Here is a 23,039-nt window from a genome sequence, read left to right as displayed (position 1 = left end):
GCACAAGTTTTTATACACTTTTAAACTTTTCAAAGTTTTTAATGGCGCACTTTACTTACATTAATTACATATTCTTAATCTAAAGAAACAGATGCCTGCATATTCCAATTTCTTTAAAATTTGAGATTCACAATATATATATATATATATATATATATATATATATATATATATATATATATATATATATATATATATTTACATATTATTTATATATATATATATATATATGTATTTATATATTATATATATATATATATATATATATATATATATATATATATACATTAAAAGTTTTACCAAGCCTATTTATATCATTTATATTCAAACATCATAACATGCTTAAGATAACTTTAAGATATTTAAAAAATGTATTTTTTTAATATAAAATTATGCACTTAGACGCATGCCACAATATAAAGATAATTCTAATCAAATACTCAAGATAAAAATAGTTTTTCCTATAAAAGTCATCACTGAGCTAGCATATATAGTGCAAGATGAATCCTTTACCTCTATTTTTAATATTAGCTGTAGGTAAGTCATCAAGAATGTATTAGATAATTTGTAATTAACGTTTAATTATTACATACATACATGTATATATATTTATATATATATTTATATATATATATATATATGAATATATTATTTATATATATATATATATATATATATATATATATATATATATATATATATATATATACAGGGTGAGTCACCACTAACGGGACGGAAGATTACAGCGAAACGGTAAAAGATTTTGAAAAAATTTTAAATTTATAGTATGAAGGTTGATAAGGGCTACATTTTAAAATTATTTTGAAATATACAGGGCGTCCCAATAAAGTGCGGCGTATCAAAGTTATATTTTTTCTTATAGGACACCCTATATTTTATTACATTTTCTAATTGTCAGCAAAAAATTAGGTATAGTTTCATAAGACTTCCCTATACCTATGTACAGAATGTTCTGAGTTATGTGAAATATTCTTAAAATGTAAAGCTTTAAACGAAGACTCATTCCTAACTTATTTAAGAAATTCTAATAAAATTGGTTATACCTCTAAATAGTTGGATATTGGATAAATGTATTTCATGATTAATTATTTAACATTTATTTACAGGGTGTTCAAAATTTGTAGTTTCATTATTGGATTATTCAATGTGTAATATAAGGCTTATTTTAAATAGAACTCCCTGTATATTAATGAATTATTATGTTAAAAAAATTTTCCACTTTCGAATGATATATGGATGTCCTATAACTAGAAGTGATAGATTTTGCGTAATTTAAAATTTTCTTTTCGATTTCAAAATATTTATAGTTGTTGCTCTCGATTTTTAAACCCATCATTTTGACATATTTGTTACAAATGAAACCAATGTAGTTGTAAACAAATGTGTATACTTTATACTTTTACTTGCTGATGCACAACGAATCAAAAAGAATTTTAATAAAAGAAATAATACAAAATAAATCACAACTTACTACATTATAAGAAAAAAAAAATTTTTTAAAGAAGACTAATTCTCGACTTATTTAAGTAATTATAACAAATTTTCTCTTACAGCGAAATAGTTGGGTAATGGTTAAATTTATTCCATTATTGATTATTAAACATTTATTTACAGGGTGTTAAAAACTTAGTTTCAATTTTGGATTATTCAATATCTAATATAAGGCTTATTTTAAATGGAACACCATGGCTATTAATTAATCATAATGATTGCGCTAAGAACTTTAACTTTTCTTAACGTAGGTTTTCTTTGCCAAAATTAATATTCCAACTGATATTTCCAACTTTTTATTTAACAAAATTTAATAAAATTAGTGGAAGCTGTAATACCGAAAAAAGTTGCTGTATACCTAGGCAAGAGATATCCAAGAACCCGGCAGATAAGGTAATGGCAAATGTCTTATAAGCTCGTATAGCATTTACCGGTAAAGGCCTGAAGCAATAAAACAGTCTTATTTTCGTGTGCGTAACTTACACAGATACATTATCGTAGTTTTAGAATGGTTTTAGTTTCCGGTCATTTTCCTTAGTTGTAGTATATTAGTAATATCTTTGATTGTTATTTCGCCTTTTATATATTTACGTATCCCTTTGTTAGATTTTAATTAGAATAAATGTGTTAAAATCATCTCTCTCTTTATATTTATTGAGCTAGATTTAAGCCTTGTAGGTAGCAATGTCGCTGGTACATTACGTGCACAACTTATTACTTATTCTCAATGAACCAGCACCTATAGAACCTTACATTAATTAATACTTTTAAATACATGGGGGTCCAATTATCAGCCTACCAATATGATTAGTCGAGTCGGATCTGATTAGATTTTAGGTAATTTGCTTATCTTGCTATTAATTGAAATAATATTTTTTCTCTCATTTCGTTAATTTTCTTTGTTTCTCTTATTTGTTAACACATTTATTTTAAAGTACTTTTCTGAACTTTAAGAATAGATAGTTAAATGGCTAAGGTAAATTGCAAATCCGTGAAAGCGACAATGACCAGAATTCAGACGAGAGTTGAGAATAACATAGACTCATAAACTAATTTATTTGTCGTAGAAAATAAAATGCCACTATTCAAAGATGCGTTTAATAAATTCTCGGTAAATCAGGATATAGTATATTCAGGATTTGTATTCTGAGATATCAGCTCGTCTAGCTGAGAAGATTAATCCTTTGAAGCATAGGCCGGTACCAGATTCAACTCAAGTACTAATCAGTTATAAAAAAAGTACAGCACTTAGTGTAAAATTACTAAATATTTTTCTCTGGTAGCTATGAATGGTCCAACTTCTTTGATTTATTTTCATAATAATACTGAAATTACCGATGTATAACGTTTTATTTATTTAAAATCATATCTCAAAGGTGAAACTCTCAAATTGATTAATAATATATCTGTTACAAATGATAACTTTACAATAGCTTTAAAAACTCTGAAAGATAGATATTCAAATAAGCATACTCAATGGATTACGCGATATTAAGTACTTTAATAATAATACAAGCCACGTTCAAGTACGCGAATTTTATATCCAAATAAAAAATACGTTGCAAGCTATAAAAAATTTAACTCTCTCGGACTCAGAACTATTGCAAAAGATTTTGGTTAGTTTTATTGATAGTCATTTAGATTTTGGTACACGTAGATTACTAGAGTTTGAAATAAAAAGCGAAAGAATAGTCTCTTGATAAATTCCCTAACTTTAACGACGAGAGATATTCTCATCTAGAAAATTTAATCGTTAAAGCCAGGAATAAATCTGTTTATAGAAAGAGGGGTATAAAGGCCTCGTTTCATATGACGGTGGTAAATTGTAAATCGGAATATGTTAATAAATGCTTACATTAGAATAATAAGGGTTAGAACATTTACGCTTGTCACGGATATCAAGCACTCTCAATCCAAGGTAGGATGTCTTTTGTTAAACAATCTAAACTTTGCATAAATTGTCTAGGACATTCTCATTAAGTTGTTAGTTGTAAGTCGTCTCAGTTCTGTGTGTTATGTACTAAAAACACAATTCTTCTTTGCACAATTTTCCCAACAGTGAGGACAATAGGAATATAGGCGGTGAAAGAGGATTCGCTGATGTGTCTAGAGGACAATCTCCTACATTTTTAGTCGACAGTCATGCACAACGAAGTGCTTCCATTTTGAATGACAATAGGGAAAATTATGCCTCTCGTGAAGCGCTAGCTGTTAGTAGAAGTCTAGTATAAAAGAGTTCTATTCTATGGACTACTTGTAAAGTAAAAATAACGGTCTAAAAACGTACTCAAATATAACTACCGTACTAGGAGTAGGATCACGGGTAGCCAAATCAACAGAACTGGTTGATCTCGTAGTTTATTCCAGTAGTACAGTGGAATATTTGTGCAGTATTAGAAAATTTGCCTGAGTTAGATATTGATATATCCAAGCTCAATATTCTTCTCGAGTATACGTTAGCTGATGATTAGTTTCACGTTAGTTCAGAAATTTCTATTCTCCTCGGTGCAGATTTCTGTTATAAACTTTTCTCGAATAGCATAGTTCACCTAGATAAAGGACTTCTCACTATGCAAAATACTTTGTTTGGTTGGATTGTTGGTGGTTCAGTTGACAGTAAATATCATCGTCAGAAGGATTCTCCTAATTCTTCTCAAAATTTGAACCTAGTTAGTTATATGTCTTGTATAGAATAGCACCGCTCTGTATCATTGCTAGTGTTAGGGAAATGCTAGGGAAATGACAAAAACCTTAATACTCTCATGGAAAGATTTTGAAAGGCTGAAGAGATACCTGTAATCGATAAACCTGGTTCTGAAACTGAAATGGGGGAGCGTATATTTGAAGAAACAACTAAAATATTGCCGGTTGACAGGTATTAAATCTCTACACCCTTTAGTTCCCAAAATGTAACGTCTAAACTAGATGACTAGTATAGGATTGCACAGAAAAGGTTTTTGGTAAAAAAAAGATTGATTGTTAATCCGAAGTGTTTGATCAATATCATTCTATGATAAATGATCATTTAAAGGTAGGAATTTCATAGATCGTCAAAGATCCTCATCTCGTAGTAGGTAAAGATCAACACTTTATTCCTTATTTCCATGTCTCAAAACAGAAAGCGAATGGCAGTATAGAAATTTTTAAATACGTGGGCAGAATGTTTAGGTACGTTCGTACCGTTGATTTAAGTAATATGTAGTTGAATATTGCTATTGATCCCGCACAACACGCATTATTGCGCATAATATGGCGCAATGATACCTCAGACCCATTGCAGATAATTGAGTATAAAAGGTTGTTATATGGGTTAAAATGCAATTTATACATTAGTCAAAGAGTTATAATAGGTATAACGAACAAGGCCCTTGGAATTCCCTTGGCCGCCAATTCAATTTTAAATCAGACATACATAAATGATATTTTACCGTTCTGAATACAGCTTGTTTTTCTCTTACTAAGTTTAACTCAAACACATCGGAGTTTTTGATGCCTAACAATCTGATAGCTCACGATAATGTAGAAATTCGCACTAACGAATCTCAAAATAATAAAGTGTTAGGATTACTGTATTAAGTGTTGAAGGTAAGCTTACTAAAAATCGCATTTTGTCAATAGTAAGTCAGTGTTTTGATTGACTAGGCATTATTAACCCATTCGTTTTAAAGAAAAACGAAAAAATTGTGGAAACAATTTTGAATCATTAAACATGTGTACAATTCCGAGATGGTATTTTCATGACACGTTAGTACAGGAGCTTCATATCTTCTCAGACCAGCAAGGAGGTTTATATTGCGTATGCGTATATAAGATCACTTTATCTGCATCGATCAGTTTCATCAGTTTTGGTCGAAGCAAAATCTTGAGTAGCTCCGTTAAAGGAAACTAAAATTCCTCCATTGAAGAGTATTAGTGTTAGCTGGTAGGTTATTTGTAACCTAAAGCAGATTTTTGAGAAGCGCTTATCCTTTAGCTATTCGTACAAATGGAAACAGTATGTTGCGAGTAGAATATCATTAATAAAGGTCTTGACTTCAGAGATACAATTTAATCATGTACCGGGTTCATGCAATCCCGCGGACATAAATTCTCGAGGCTCCGTTCCTCAGGAGCTGTAAATCATTATCTGTTTTTTTGTGGTACGTCTCTCTTACGAGAAAGAATTATTGATTATTCGAATTTAAAATCAATAGTATTAGACTCATTACCGGAAGGAAACGGAACATTCTCGTTCACATCACATCGTAATAGACGAGATGTTAGATTGGGTTGAGCTTTTCTTGCGATTTTCATATTATAAAAGACTTGTCAAGGTCGTTAGCTATGTATTTCGGTTTGTTTGCAATACTAGAATTTAAGGGGAGTGATAGTTGTTTGCAGTCAGGCAGGATAGTAACCGCGGAGGAACGACTAAATGCAGAAAATTTTATCGTTAAAAATCTCAAAAAAAAATATTTAAATGAGGAATACAAGATTCTTTTGAATAGCGGGAAAAGAAACTCGTCAGGTAGGTTTGTTGTTTCTCTCTCTCTCTCTCTCTCTCTCTCTCTCTCTCTCTCTCTCTCTTGATTAATAAATCGAGTGGAGTTATATTAGTAAGTGGCCAATTAAGCTCGTCTGGTATACCCTTTAATCATAAATACGCAGTTTTGTTGTCAAATGACGATCATACAGTATCACTTTTGATAAAGTTTGTGCATATGTCACTCGGACACGCTGGAGTTTAGGCCTAGGTAATATACGGGCAACGATTTTGAATAATCAACGTAAATGAGGTCAAAAAAAGGTATTCGTAAATGTCTCTCTAGAAAGAAACAAATTGTAAAAAGGGAAAAATTAAGGAAGCCGATCTTATTTTGCTAAATAAAACAACTTACCTAGCTAATTCCTAAGTAGAATGTAGTAGGATTTGGTAATCAATATTTTTCTGCCAATTACAATATGCGCAAATCATTCATTCAATTTAATTGGAAACTCTGCTGCCAAAATGTGAGTGGAAATGATTACTTTTTCCAATATAATTCAGGAATTGTACCTATTTGTTTCAAGTTCTATAAGTAGGTGGAATGCATTACAAACATTTTGTAAGATCCAACACTTGAGTATCAAACTTATTTATGACACCAGGTGGTCTGCTAGCTCCGATAATATTAAATCCTTAAAGGAAAATTATGAAGAAGTTAATCATTGTTTAAGTATTTTTTCCTAAAAGAAAAGATGTAAAGCTATTAACAAAATTCGAAGCTGCCAGTTTACATACAATATTTGATATATTTAAATACGTACTGTTACTTACTATATGGGAAAATATTTTAGAGAGAATAAATGCTTCAAATAAGACCCTTTAACAAAAATAAGAATCCCTAAATCAAGCAGTTTTAATATATGATTCATTGATAAATTTCATACAAACTTGTGATCATTACCACCTATAGAAAGTTATTTAAATAATAAAAAATAAGCAAATCCTGATTACAGCTTTAAAAAATAAAGAAATAATACTTATGTCTCCATGTAGTTGATTGGATAACTTATTGATTGTATTTAACTGGATGTTTGTAGAATGCAGCTAGTGATGTTGCCGGATTCAGATACTTGTTTGAATATGGTTGAAATTGTAATGAATAATACCTCCAGGGAGATGTTAAGTTTTCATGCCAACGGCCATGCTACTGCAGTATATTAATCCCTATGGTCGACTATGTGGTTCCAAAACAAGGGGGACAAGAAAAATATAAATTAGGCCAAAAATTCAAACAAGAAAACTTGTGTTAGCATCTACATATATTTGAAACATTTCCTTGCCATGTTAAAACAAGATTACAAATAATTACAATTTAAGAAAATACTACATAGTAAAGAGCAAATGGCAAAGATTAAATAAATATATAATTATTAATATACAATTAATAAAGTTGAAAATAAAACGTGGTTTGGAGAATAGGTTATGTCAAGAAAGAGGTATAAGATAGATATATAAAAAATGATCAAAAATGACACTGGATATTGGTGAAATATGAAATATAAAGAAATCGACTTATTCCGATGAAGGTTTATTGATATAAATGAATTTACGGGCAAAGATATCTCCTTACACAGTTATGCATAAAAACAGATTCCCAATTTTACCTTGAAGCGGAACTGAAATTGCTGACAATAACAAAAATCACGAGTTGCCAACTGACTACTTTGGAGTAGAGCATAAACATTTTATATATGTCTATGGCATAGAATAGAATGGAGTATAGAATCAAAATAAGTGTAAATTAAAGTTAAAGAATTTATACAGAATATTTAGTAGACAGAAGATTGAGCGCCAACTATTTTTAAAATAAATATAGTAAAATAAAAATAACAAACATGTGACGTTTATAACTTTACAAACTGTTAGAGATGATTTGACCAATTTAGCAAAGGAAACATATAAAGAAGTTATAGATATTGCATATGCGAATGATAACAAAATGATAGAAAATACGAAAACTATCTCATGATGTAATTCCAGAACATGAAATTATTTTTATTGTATGCGATTCTTTAGTTAACAATATTAAAAAAGAGATCTAAGGAATATAAAATCATAGTCAGTAAATTCAAAACAATTTTTCATGATAGTGATGTTAGTGACTCTTCAATAGAGGAATTAAAATGTTATGAACAAGACTTAAGCCTATCAAAACTGAAAAATGAAATATTACAGTTTAATAATATGATAAGTATCGAAAATATTATTTCGCCTGTCTCCATGTCGTCATTTATTCAGTAAAACATTATTGCAACATACTCAAATATAAACACAATTCTCAGAATTTATTTAACCCTTCCAATAAACAATGCATGCGGCAAAAGATCTCAGTAATGGCCAGAATAAAAAATTTAGAATACTAAATATCCAAATTTGGCCAATAATATATATATATATATATATATATATATATATATATACGAAGACGGTTGCGTTTCGATTTAATTTAAGTCTCTTACCACTCCCTAACACGTGTTTCTGGGTCTACCCGTCATCAGAGAGAGTTTGTAAGAAGACTCTACCTAAATCAAAACGCACCGACTACTCTGGCAATTATAGGAAAACCAATTACCAAAGTATGCTACTAGAGACCTCTGTTGCAGTTTCGCAACGATATATAAACATTTGTAATAAATTAACAGACTTTTTAATAGTTTCGATTCTCCCCGTATATTTAAACGAGATTTGCGTGTACAAGGGCACAGCAGTTTTAAGGGCTAAACATTCCAAGACGAGCCATCTGCGAGATAACAAGGGCGAGTTCCATATGCCAGATAAGGATATGTGTTTTTGAAGTTAAGATCAGCGCGTCGAGACACTTCATTGCGGTCATGTAACAGAGTCGAATTTTATCTCTCAAACCACACACATGTGTGTGCGTTTGGGTTAAGAGTACCTTACTATACTTTGCATCGGTCCTTTGACCGAGGAAGTCGTTTTGTGTAGAAAAGTTACATTATTATGAATTTGGTGGTTCCTGTTATTCGTCGGTGAAGACATATTTTTTGCGGTGGCCGGAGTGCCATCTTCTCATTGGGTAAGGAACAATACCATAATTTTGTTGCTGCATATATCAAGTACGTTTACTTGGTATATAGATGTCATATTTGCTTCGAACTTTTTATCAGTTGTGCCGCGATCGCGATTGAACTTGATTGAGAACATTTCATTACCTTTATGTAGATTTGTATATTTTTCATATTATAATAATTTCACTATTCTTTTTGTATATATATCACAGTGTTGTGTATTTTATTACCTAATATTAACTCATAATGTGTATTATGAGTATACTTTTGCATTGAGTTTAATAATTTGTTTTTATATGACATATATATTCATATTTTTTTATTTTTTGTATATTATTTCTATCTATAACGTGGTATATATACAATCGACAGTTTTGTTTTGTTTATGGTTCTCTTTTTGTGTGTAAGTTTGTACTACATATATTCTTCTTCTTTTAAGTAATATATTCTTCTTTATTTATAATTGTAGGTATATTGGGTTATGTATATTTATGATTGCTTTTACTTCGTGTTAAAATAGAGTTTTATACAGTCCACTTGTTTTCATTTCTTTTATTTTAATATACATACCCAATCCGAAAGGGGGCAACCAGCGTGTTCTAGATTGAACAAAATATCTTCTCTCCCCCTTCAGGATGACCCCAATTGTTATATTGAGGTCATCGTATGTGCAGAACGCAACAACCTCTAGTGAGAAATATGAAGGTAAATGTGTCGATAGCAATTAAAGTAAATTGTATACCCAAGCTTAATCAAGCCATTCAGAGCGATGCTGGGAATATTTATATTCCACTATGCATCAACAACTTACCCATATAAATTACTATCATTCTTGTACTCATTGCGTCGAGTAAGGACGATAAATATACGAAGACGGTTGTGTTTCGATTTAATTTAAGTCTCTTACTACTTCCTAACACGTGTTTCTGGGTCTACCCGTCATCAGAGAGAGTTCGTAAGAAGACTCAAACTAAATCAAAACGCACCGACTACTCTGGCAATTATAGGAAAAACAATTACCAAAGTATGCTACTAGAGACCTCTAGTGAGGAAATATGAAGTTAAATGTGTCGATAGCAATTAAAGTAAATTGTATACCCAAGCTTAATCAAGCCATTCAGAGCGATGCTGGGAATATTTATATTCCACTATGCATCAACAATTTACCCATATAAATTACCATCATTCTTGTACTTACCGCGTCGAGTAAGGACGATAAATATACGAAGACGGTTGCGTTTCGATTTAATTTAAGTCTCTTACCATTCCCTAACACGTGTTTCTGGGTCTACCCGTCATCAGAGTTTGTAAGAAGACTTGAACTAAATCAAAACGCACCGACTACTCTGGCAATTATAGGAAAAACAATTACCAAAGTATGCTACTAGAGACCTCTAGTGAGGAAATATGAAGTTAAATGTGTCGATAGCAATTAAAGTAAATTGTATACCCAAGCTTCACCAAGCCATTCAGAGCGATGCTGGGAATATTTATATTCCACTATGCATCAATAATTTACCCATATAAATTACCATCATTCTTGTACTCATTGCGTCGAGTAAGGACGATAAATATACGAAGACGGTTGCGTTTCGATTTAATTTAAGTCTCTTACCACTCCCTAACACGTGTTTCTGGGTCTACCCGTCATCAGAGAGAGTTTGTAAGAAGACTCAAACTAAACCAAAACGCACCGACTACTCTGGCAATTATAGGAAAAACAATTACCAAAGTATGCTACTAGAGACCTCTAGTGAGGAAATATGAAGTTAAATGTGTCGATAGCAATTAAAGTAAATTGTATACCCAAGCTTAATCAAGCCATTCAGAGCGATGCTGGGAATATTTATATTCCACTATGCATCAACAATTTACCCATATAAATTACCATCATTCTTGTACTCATTGCGTCGAGTAAGGACGATAAATATACGAAGACGGTTGCGTTTCGATTTAATTTAAGTCTCTTACCATTCCTTAACACGTGTTTCTGGGTCTACCCGTCATCAGAGAGAGTTTGTAAGAAGACTTAAACTAAATCAAAATGCACCGACTACTCTGGCAATTATAGGAAAAACAATTACCAAAGTATGCTACTAGAGACCTGTAGTGAGGAAATATGAAAATAAATGTGTCGATAGCAATTAATATAAATTGTATACCCAAGCTTCATCAAGCCATTCAGAGCGATGCTGGGAATATTTATATTCCACTATGCATCAACAATTTACCCATATAAATTACCATCATTCTTGTACTCATTGCGTCGAGTAAGGACGATAAATATACGAAGACGGTTGCGTTTCGATTTAATTTAAGTCTCTTACCACTCCCTAACACGTGTTTCTGGGTCTACCCGTCATCAGAGAGAGTTTGTAAGAAGACTTAAACTAAATCAAAACGCACCGACTACTCTGGCAATTATAGGAAAAACAATTACCAAAGTATGCTACTAGAGACCTCTAGTGAGGAAATATGAAGTTAAATGTGTCGATAGCAATTAAAGTAAATTGTATACCCAAGCTTCACCAAGCCATTCAGAGCGATGCTGGGAATATTTATATTCCACTATGCATCAATAATTTACCCATATAAATTACCATCATTCTTGTACTCATTGCGTCGAGTAAGGACGATAAATATACGAAGACGGTTGCGTTTCGATTTAATTTAAGTCTCTTACCACTCCCTAACACGTGTTTCTGGGTCTACCCGTCATCAGAGAGAGTTTGTAAGAAGACTCAAACTAAACCAAAACGCACCGACTACTCTGGCAATTATAGGAAAAACAATTACCAAAGTATGCTACTAGAGACCTCTAGTGAGGAAATATGAAGTTAAATGTGTCGATAGCAATTAAAGTAAATTGTATACCCAAGCTTAATCAAGCCATTCAGAGCGATGCTGGGAATATTTATATTCCACTATGCATCAACAATTTACCCATATAAATTACCATCATTCTTGTACTTACCGCGTCGAGTAAGGACGATAAATATACGAAGACGGTTGCGTTTCGATTTAATTTAAGTCTCTTACCATTCCCTAACACGTGTTTCTGGGTCTACCCGTCATCAGAGTTTGTAAGAAGACTTGAACTAAATCAAAACGCACCGACTACTCTGGCAATTATAGGAAAAACAATTACCAAAGTATGCTACTAGAGACCTCTAGTGAGGAAATATGAAGTTAAATGTGTCGATAGCAATTAAAGTAAATTGTATACCCAAGCTTCACCAAGCCATTCAGAGCGATGCTGGGAATATTTATATTCCACTATGCATCAATAATTTACCCATATAAATTACCATCATTCTTGTACTCATTGCGTCGAGTAAGGACGATAAATATACGAAGACGGTTGCGTTTCGATTTAATTTAAGTCTCTTACCACTCCCTAACACGTGTTTCTGGGTCTACCCGTCATCAGAGAGAGTTTGTAAGAGGACTCAAACTAAACCAAAACGCACCGACTACTCTGGCAATTATGGGAAAAACAATTACCAAAGTATGCTACTAGAGACCTCTAGTGAGGAAATATGAAGTTAAATGTGTCGATAGCAATTAAAGTAAATTGTATACCCAAGCTTAATCAAGCCATTCAGAGCGATGCTGGGAATATTTATATTCCACTATGCATCAACAATTTACCCATATAAATTACCATCATTCTTGTACTCATTGCGTCGAGTAAGGACGATAAATATACGAAGACGGTTGCGTTTCGATTTAATTTAAGTCTCTTACCATTCCTTAACACGTGTTTCTGGGTCTACCCGTCATCAGAGAGAGTTTGTAAGAAGACTTAAACTAAATCAAAACGCACCGACTACTCTGGCAATTATAGGAAAAACAATTACCAAAGTATGCTACTAGAGACCTGTAGTGAGGAAATATGAAAATAAATGTGTCGATAGCAATTAATATAAATTGTATACCCAAGCTTCATCAAGCCATTCAGAGCGATGCTGGGAATATTTATATTCCACTATGCATCAACAATTTACCCATATAAATTACCATCATTCTTGTACTCATTGCGTCGAGTAAGGACGATAAATATACGAAGACGGTTGCGTTTCGATTTAATTTGAGTCTCTTACCACTCCCTAACACGTGTTTCTGGGTCTACCCGTCATCAGAGAGAGTTTGTAAGAAGACTTAAACTAAATCAAAACGCACCGACTACTCTGGCAATTATAGGAAAAACAATTACCAAAGTATGCTACTAGAGACCTCTAGTGAGGAAATATGAAGTTAAATGTGTCGATAGCAATTAAAGTAAATTGTATACCCAAGCTTCATCAAGCCATTCAGAGCGATGCTGGGAATATTTATATTCCACTATGCATCAACAATTTACCCATATAAATTACCATCATTCTTGTACTCATTGCGTCGAGTAAGGACGATAAATATACGAAGACGGTTGCGTTTCGATTTAATTTAAGTCTCTTACCACTCCCTAACGCGTGTTTCTGGGTCTACCCGTCATCAGAGAGAGTTTGTAAGAAGACTTAAACTAAATCAAAACGCACCGACTACTCTGGCAATTATAGGAAAAACAATTACCAAAGTATGCTACTAGAGACCTGTAGTGAGGAAATATGAAAATAAATGTGTCGATAGCAATTAATATAAATTGTATACCCAAGCTTCATCAAGCCATTCAGAGCGATGCTGGGAATATTTATATTCCACTATGCATCAACAATTTACCCATATAAATTACCATCATTCTTGTACTCATTGCGTCGAGTAAGGACGATAAATATACGAAGACGGTTGCGTTTCGATTTAATTTGAGTCTCTTACCACTCCCTAACACGTGTTTCTGGGTCTACCCGTCATCAGAGAGAGTTTGTAAGAAGACTTAAACTAAATCAAAACGCACCGACTACTCTGGCAATTATAGGAAAAACAATTACCAAAGTATGCTACTAGAGACCTCTAGTGAGGAAATATGAAGTTAAATGTGTCGATAGCAATTAAAGTAAATTGAATACCCAAGCTTCATCAAGCCATTCAGAGCGATGCTGGGAATATTTATATTCCACTGTGCATCAATAATTTACCCATATAAATTACCATCATTCTTGTACTCATTTCGTCGAGTAAGGACGATAAATATACGAAGACGGTTGCGTTTCGATTTAATTTAAGTCTCTTACCATTCCCTAACACGTGTTTCTGGGTCTACCCGTCATCAGAGAGAGTTTGTAAGAAGACTTAAACTAAATCAAAACGCACCGACTACTCTGGCAATTATAGGAAAAACAATTACCAAAGTATGCTACTAGAGACCTCTAGTGAGGAAATATGAAGTTAAATGTGTCGATAGCCATTAATATAAATTGTATACCCAAGCTTCATCAAGCCATTCAGAGCGATGCTGGGAATATTTATATTCCACTATGCATCAATAATTTACCCATATAAATTACCATCATTCTTGTACTCATTGCGTCGAGTAAGGACGATAAATATACGAAGACGGTTGCGTTTCGATTTAATTTAAGTCTCTTACCACTCCCTAACACGTGTTTCTGGGTCTACCCGTCATCAGAGAGAGTTTGTAAGAAGACTTAAACTAAATCAAAACGCACCGACTACTCTGGCAATTATAGGAAAAACAATTACCAAAGTATGCTACTAGAGACCTCTAGTGAGGAAATATGAAGTTAAATGTGTCGATAGCAATTAAAGTAAATTGAATACCCAAGCTTCATCAAGCCATTCAGAGCGATGCTGGGAATATTTATATTCCACTGTGCATCAATAATTTACCCATATAAATTACCATCATTCTTGTACTCATTTCGTCGAGTAAGGACGATAAATATACGAAGACGGTTGCGTTTCGATTTAATTTAAGTCTCTTACCATTCCCTAACACGTGTTTCTGGGTCTACCCGTCATCAGAGAGAGTTCGTAAGAAGACTCAAACTAAATCAAAACGCACCGACTACTCTGGCAATTATAGGAAAAACAATTACCAAATTATGCTACTAGAGACCTCTAGTGAGGAAATATGAAGTTAAATGTGTCGATAGCAATTAAAGTAAATTGTATACCCAAGCTTAATCAAGCCATTCAGAGCGATGCTGGGAATATTTATATTCCACTATGCATCAACAATTTACCCATATAAATTACCATCATTCTTGTACTCATTGCGTCGAGTAAGGACGATAAATATACGAAGACGGTTGCGTTTCGATTTAATTTAAGTCTCTTACCACTCCCTAACACGTGTTTCTGGGTCTACCCGTCATCAGAGAGAGTTTGTAAGAAGACTTAAACTAAATCAAAACGCACCGACTACATATATATGATATATATTATATATCATATATATAAATCGATCTCGAAGCGCAGTAAACAAAAAAAAAATAGTCAAAGACGTGAGGATGAAGAAAGCAAGTGAAGAAACAACTACTTAAAGATCCTTATGGATTCTTTATATATAGTATAGTTATCATAATAAATATTCAATGAAATCGTGAGACCTTCCAGGTCATTACAGATGGGAATGGAAACCGACGCGTAATTTCTAATACAATCATTAAAATTTATATCTGGACTATAAAAATATTGTAGGAAGCTAGAAAAATGCATTAGATTATGACAACAAGTGAAATTCTTAAGCTGCGAGCTTTATGATTACCGAACATATCATTTAAGCAACCCAAATGGACAACAGTAGTGTATATGGAGTAGTACAAATATTTTTCCAATACGAGACTGCTTAGTTTAACTTATTAGTTTTTTAAAAAGTTTTATGCTGATCTTACCACTATTAATAAAAAAAACTACACAAGAACAATTTAAACCTGATTTTGGATAAATTTAATGCTCAAATATAGAACGAACAAGTAAAAGATATAGTAGCACCTTTTGTACTTGACGAAAGAGATAATCAAGACAGCTGTTAATAGACTTTGTCATTCAACCACAATTTGAAATAATGAATACTTGAATGACTTTAGTGAAATATTAACCAGTTGCAGACATAAAATCCGATCACAACCCCCTCATTGGTAAATTACGAGTTGTATTAAAGAAAAGTGAGCCAAAATACATGGCTTCTAACGATATAAAATTAAAAAAAACACAGATAAAAGTAAATGTTCTGCTAGACATACATGATTTTAGATACTGATATCAATATAATAGCCAACAATGTTCAAAACAATAGAGAAAAATTTAATTAATTAATAACGTAATAATAGCGTAATTAATCAAGAAGTTCTAAATAAATATGTACATAATGTAAAAAATTAAACAAAAAGTGTGGATGAACCAAGAACGTTTGAATATGATAAAGATAGATGCCAAGTAAAAATAAGAACTAGATTGATTACAATAGAATAAAAACGATCAGAAGAAAAACGAAAGAGAAAGCAATCAGAAAATCGAATGGTTAAGGAAGCAGGGTGCAAAATATATCTACCAGAGCAAGAATATGACTCATTTAATTGTAAAAAACAAACAATGTACAAAACGAGATAGAAAAATTTACTTAATTAATCAAGAAATTCTAAATAAATACTTAACATAACATGTAGGTTAAGGAAGCAGGGTATAAAATACAACTACCACAAAAACAACATGACTTATTTAATTTACAAAATTAATTAATACAAGGTTAACAAAAACAAAAAAAACTGGCTAAAAGTTGAACAAAAGACACATGGATGAATCCAGCCCAATAGAATGTGATAATTATAGAATACCGTGTTCTATGAGCTACTTACTATAACAAAAGACTGAAAAAAAATTATGAAAACAAATAATGCAATTCAAGATGAATTAAAGGGAGAAAATATAGTCAGATACATAAAATCTCTTCGCTTAGAATGGATAGAACATATACAGAGACGCCAACACTCAGATATGCTGAGAAAGATATCTAACTGGACACGACTATGGCTCAAGTGTAAAGGAAGGCCTAGAAGAAGTTTCACCTCACCCAAGAATAGAATTTTGAAAGCTACGGCATAAGCTATAATCATAGGGATTGTAAAGCTTAATGATGATAAGATGATGATGAGCCACTTATTGAAAACATTTTTCAAAATAATCCATAACGGAATATACAAAAAATCTAAAAAACAGCTTACTCGAATGCAGTTCGGGTTTCGCGACTCCTTAGATACGTGCGAAGTACTCTTGTTAATCCAAGTTTTATTTTAAAGATGTAAACTGCGATATATGTTTTATAGTATATTAAATGGCAATTGGTAGAATTAAACACGATAAAGTAAAATAAAGTTCGTGTAACCCTCTGGTGAAGGTCTAGTGTTAGGGATTTCAGGTCGCGCAAGCGCCTATAACATGACTTAATCACCACTAATGTAACCAGAACCGAAGGATTTACGTACCCTCCGTAGTATGGTGGTGACTAAAATTTCAGGCGCCAGTGCGCAGGAAAGCCCTCCAGCTTGTTAAGCTAGTAGCATAGATACTAAGTTACGGCCGCCATTAAACACAATAAGCTAATTTTAATCCCAAAAATTGTCAATATAGATTAAAACGACCTTAAAATCATCAAAAATCTCTACTATGACCAAACGGATAACATTAAAATATAAAATTAGTTCATAGATGCAAGTAACAAGTAAGGATGGCACCTTAAAAGATGTCTTTCTACAAGAGCAAGACCAGTATTTTTGTATAATATTACCAGATTGGTCTTGTTTGCCACTATATAGAATCTACAAAGTAATATAACAATTTTGCATTTTTAGTTGACGTTCATTTTCTTCGTATAAATAATACCTAAAAGTATGAATTTTATAGTAACAGCCATCACGGCAGAGGACTCCCCAGAGATCATCCCAATTCCTGATGGATTAAGCGGAAAAGGGGTTACCACCAGATACTGGGACTGCTGCAAACCATCATGTGCCTGGGTAGACAATATTGATACACCCGATCAAAAACCTGTCAACTCCTGCAAACTTGATGGCGAAACTGTAGCTCCCATTACAGATTACTCTGGTAAGCCGGTAGATGTTTAAAGGATGTATGATCAATAAATTGTTTGTCTCTTATTTTTATAGGATGTGGTGAAAATGGTACTGCTTTTACATGCAACAATAACCAACCATTTTTAATTAACTCCACTTTATCGTATGGGTTTGCTGCTGCTTCTTTTACAGGTGGTCTGGATTATAGTATGTGCTGTTCCTGCATGTTACTTAATTTTGAAGGCCAACTCAAAGGAAAGCAATTCTTGGTTCAAGTCACTAATTCTGGTGAGACTTTGTATGAAAACCAATTTGATCTCGATATTCCTGGAGGTAAGTGTTTACGATTAAAATAATAATATTTTCATTTACCTTAAAGTATAACCATAGGGGAAAGATATTAAAACTGCTTAAATAATACTATTTTTAAAAGCGGACAAATCCCTAAGTATTAGTTTGTCATAATTTAATAAACAAAATGCTAAAGCTAGAATTATTATAAAGAATATTTATACAGACTGAAATGCTAGAGAACTAATACTGCTCCATTAATTTTGTATTAAAGAAATACACAGCAGCGTTCGTTATTGTTATAGTAAGTTGACATTTCTGTGGTCTTCTAATATAGTTTATTAAAAAAAAATAGACCATGTTCGAGTTAAGTCTTTTTATGTGTTGATGTAACACTCTGGCTAAATCCTAGTAATATTTGTTTATGATCTTGTGTTCATGATATGGTATAAGCGGAGGTAAAAGTAACTTGCTGCTGTCTATTGTGGCACTTAAGTTTCTAAAGTTTATGACTAGTAAGTTAGACTAAGTAACTAAAGTTAATGACTACATACATTTTACACAGTCGGAACCTCAAATTGGGACAACATTGGATAAAAATACCGACATCCTTACAAGTAACAATAATCCAAAAGTTGACTCTATCGTAAATCTAAGGTACCATTCCGCAACACGCGACCGAGACAGGAGACCGAGACAGGCGACAGATACGCGAGACCGATTGTGGTCTCTCCACGTCTGTTCTCAATGCAATTATATTAGGGTCATTCTGTAGCCTGCGACTGAGACAAGCGACAAACGATTGTCGCTTGTCTGTGTCTCCTCGGTCTCCTACAAGAGCAGTAGTGAAGTGTGTCGTCCCGCGACACTTCTGAGTTGGCGCTGATTTGTATATGCATTTTTGTTAATAATAATGTCCGAAATAAAATTTAGTGCTGAGGAAGATGAATTGCTAATAGAGTTATTATCTAAGAGCCCACCACTATACGATCCTCAAGTAGAATCCTACAAGGATGTTATCGTTCGGGAAAATATTTGGAAGGATATAGCAGAAAAAATGAACAGAACTGGTAAGTTACAATTTTATTTTTAATTCATTACTTTTAAAAGGTATAACCTCTTGTGAATACATATTTATAATACTATACGTAATTATAAAGGTTAGCAATAGTGAGATATTGAATATTCCAGTGTATATAGGTTATCGTTATTAAAAGAAATTTCAACCATGTACAGCTAAAATATTTATTAGTTTGTTCTTTTTACGTGATCCTCTTGCCAAGAAACTTTACCAGCCTCAGAAGTAAAATATTTTCTCAACTCATCTCTTACGGTAAATCCGGTTTTATTTGTATAACCGCCTGTGTGAATTAAAGACTGCATATTTGGATGTGACGTTACATCGGAACTATTCAACCGATGAACAGATTTCCCAGATTCTTCTAGAAAGCCTTCACGTAGTAGGTTATGTAAACAACAGCTAACTAATATTAGGTCATCACATGTTTCTGGAGCAATCGCTATTGGTGTGTAAAATATTCTAAATACCTGGGCCAACAACCCAAATGCATTTTCTGAAACTCTTCTACCCCGACAAAGTCGATAATTAAAAACTTGTTTACTTAAATCATTCTTCGCGTCTCTTTTTGTATAAGGTTTCATCATGTAAGTGTTAAGACCAAAAGCTTCATCTCCTATTAAATAGTAACCTAGTTTTACATCAGTTCCTGGAAGGCACTGAGGCTCAAGGAAATTAAATTTGTTGTCCATAATATTTTTTCCCATTACAGATTTTTTGAAAATACTACTGTCTCCCTCTTTGCCAAAGAACCGACATCTACCGTTATAAACTTGCTATTAGAGTCCACAATAGCTAAGAGTACAATAGAAAAATATTCCTTATAATTAAAAAATAAAGATCCACTCTTTGAAGGAGCTCTTATACGAACGTGTTTGCCATCGATGGCTCCCATACAATTCGGAATATTCCATTGTGTCCAAAAGTTCTCAGAAATACGTTTGTAGTCGTCTTGTGTAGGCTCAGGCATAAATTGAGGAATTATTTTTTTTCTTAAAATATGTAATACTTCTTTCACAATTCTTGAAATGTAACATGCAGATATTCTATAAGCATATGAGAGAGATGCAAAGCTTTCTCCAGTAGCAAGAAATCTGAAAAAAATACAATTGTATCACTAAATTTTTACCAATAACAATAACATTATTTTAACAATTAGTTGATACATAACACAATACTTTTCTTTTTTTGCAGATGCTGACTGTAAAAAAAGGTGGAAGTACATTCGAGATTCGTATAATCGTTACAAACGTAAAAAGAAAATGGCAACTGGATCGGGTGCTCCAGCTAAAAATTCCAAATGGGAGCTGTTTGAAAGACTTCGGTTTTTGGAATAGGTATCCACCGAAAGAGCCAGTGCCTCCAATATTTCTTCCGAAAGTCTTATGTCAACTGAAGAGGCAGAAATCCCCTTTGTTAGTGAAGAAAATCTAGATACGTCGATCCAACCGGCTCCGGAGGCAGCCAAATCTACACATCCGCCAGCTAAAAAACGAAAGAAAGTCGAAGATGATTTTTTGACTTATCTCAAGAAACGAGACGACCAGAGACAAATATTCTTGCAAGAAATAAACACTATCAAATAAAATGATGACGAAGTTAATACATTTGGCAACCATATTAAATCTATAATGAGAAAATTGAACCAGCGTTTTCAAGTACAGGCAAGGAGCGAAATATTCAACATTTTGACAAAATATGAACTAATGCAAATGGATATGGAAAGCAGCATTCAAACAGCTCCCCCGACATTAGACGAACATATTTATGCTTCATCCGTCGTTTCTCCCTCTAGATCAGCCTCTGCAACCAATAGTAGTACGTCTGCTTCACAACATGATGGAGACTATTTCAATTCCCTTTTTTCATTATAAAATTAATTAATATTTTTTTTTAGTATTAAGATATAAAACTTACCTTAAAGTTAAAGATAATTTTTCTTTTGATGTTATGTCGCCTTTCGTTTGTATGTCCTTCTCTATTAAATTGTTTATATAATCGAACTGTGTTTTATTCAGTCTAAAATAACCTCTAAATTTTTCTTCATCTAATAATAAATGATTCATTATTAATAAATTAAAAAAGCCTTCCTCGCGCCTTGTTTTAAATATAGAATTTATACAACTCCGTTTTTTTATTCGAAACATGTAATATAGAAGTATATCGTCATCTTCTTCTTCTTCCATTAACCTTTTAAAGAGTAGTTTCGAAGTCATTATACCTTCTTTTTAGCCGCACGTTTCTAGTATGTCGCTTGTCTCGGTCGCGTACCCAGTTCAAGGGGTGACAGTTCACTTGGTGTCGCGGTCTCGCCTATCTGTCGCCTGTCTCGGTCTCCTGTCTCGGTCGCGTGTTGCAGAATGGTACCTTATGTACAAAATCAGATATATTTAACTTTGCCGCACTCTTCTTCAATATACATAAACAACAAAAATAAACAACTTAAAAAATATAATAACAAAAATAAACAATTCTTAAAAAAACTTTAAAACAACTTATATCTAAACAAATTTTATTGTCCACTACAAAAAAAAAGAAATAAGGGATATTTTTAGAACTCAGCTCCACAATCAAGTAAATCTGACCCTGTTTAAACCATCATCAGTGCTCTTATCAGGTATACATGAGTGAAGCCACTAAATAATGGGTAAAACTTCTTTAAATGTTAATAAATTTGTTATATATTATATAGTTTGTGATAAATTTGTACGATGGTAAAGTTTAAAATAGATTTACTACATGTCAACCTACAACTCCCAATTGGAGTTGCTGGCCCTGAGCTGTATTTTCTATATAGATCTTGGTTAGCAACTATTCTGAAAGTGTTCTCTTTTAAATAAATATAACTTTTTATAAAGAATTTTTTAAATAAAATTTATGTAATTTATGGTATACAGCCGACTACAGGAAATTCATTTTCCTTGTGGAAAATTTAGAAAGGTTATTTTCAAAATCATATATCAATTTTCTGTTACATAGATAAGTGGCTTTAAAAAGTATTTATTATTTTTTATTAGGTAATGTATTAATATGTATTGCGTTTATTTTAGGTGGAGTGGGTATCTACCCTCAAGGTTGTATGGCTCAATGGAACGCTCCAAATACTGGCTGGGGTGACCCATATGGGGGAGTTCACAGTGAAGAAGAGTGTAATGAGCTTCCCGATGTTTTACAACCAGGATGCAAATGGAGGTTTACATTTATGGAAGGTGTTTCTAACCCTGATGTGACGTTTTATCAAGTACAATGTCCAAAGGAACTTGTTGAAAGAAGTGGTTGTGTATTATAAACAGAATTAGACAGATAAAATAAAACCATACATCTTATTGTTTAGTTTGATTATTAAAAATAATTTTGCTATAACTGATATATTTTTTATTAAAGTTTTAACAATATAACCACCCATAGAAAGTTGGGAGCCAACGTGTAAGAATAAAACTTTAACTAACGTTGGGAGGAAATTGTTTTGGCTCTAGCCTCTCAGATATAGTAACGTCTTATCTTAATTGCAAATTTTGTAACATTTACGTTTCACCCTGTATATCATCAAACACCAAAAAAGGTTCTTATTCTTTTTGCGTCTCTGATATTTGATAATCTAAACATTTTGGAGTCTACTTATAATAAACAAA

At 32.6% G+C, this 23,039-nt stretch overlaps 1 protein-coding gene across 1 annotated transcript; it reads left to right on the top strand.

The window, feature by feature from the left end:
* Positions 1-465: 465 nt before the first annotated feature.
* On the top strand, positions 466-22,770 carry LOC140433389 (endoglucanase-like). The gene is made up of 4 exons (XM_072521403.1): positions 466-537; positions 17,869-18,069; positions 18,132-18,371; positions 22,458-22,770. The coding sequence occupies exons 1-4, from the start codon at positions 501-503 to the stop codon at positions 22,694-22,696; spliced, it is 717 nt and encodes a 238-aa protein (XP_072377504.1). The 5' UTR covers positions 466-500; the 3' UTR covers positions 22,697-22,770.
* Positions 22,771-23,039: the final 269 nt, after the last annotated feature.

This window comes from Diabrotica undecimpunctata, chromosome 2, assembly GCF_040954645.1.
Source record: "Diabrotica undecimpunctata isolate CICGRU chromosome 2, icDiaUnde3, whole genome shotgun sequence".
In the NCBI taxonomy this organism is placed as follows: Eukaryota; Metazoa; Arthropoda; class Insecta; order Coleoptera; family Chrysomelidae; genus Diabrotica; species Diabrotica undecimpunctata.
This window is presented reverse-complemented; position numbering and strand designations above follow the sequence as displayed.

Coding starts and splice junctions, on each gene's coding strand:
- LOC140433389 (XM_072521403.1), top strand. CDS start 501: ATGAATCCTTTACCTCTATTTTTAATATTAGCTGTAG. Junction 538..17,868: donor ATTTTTAATATTAGCTGTAG/GTAAGTCATCAA, acceptor TGAATTTTATAG/TAACAGCCATCACGGCAGAG. Junction 18,372..22,457: donor TGATCTCGATATTCCTGGAG/GTAAGTGTTTAC, acceptor CGTTTATTTTAG/GTGGAGTGGGTATCTACCCT.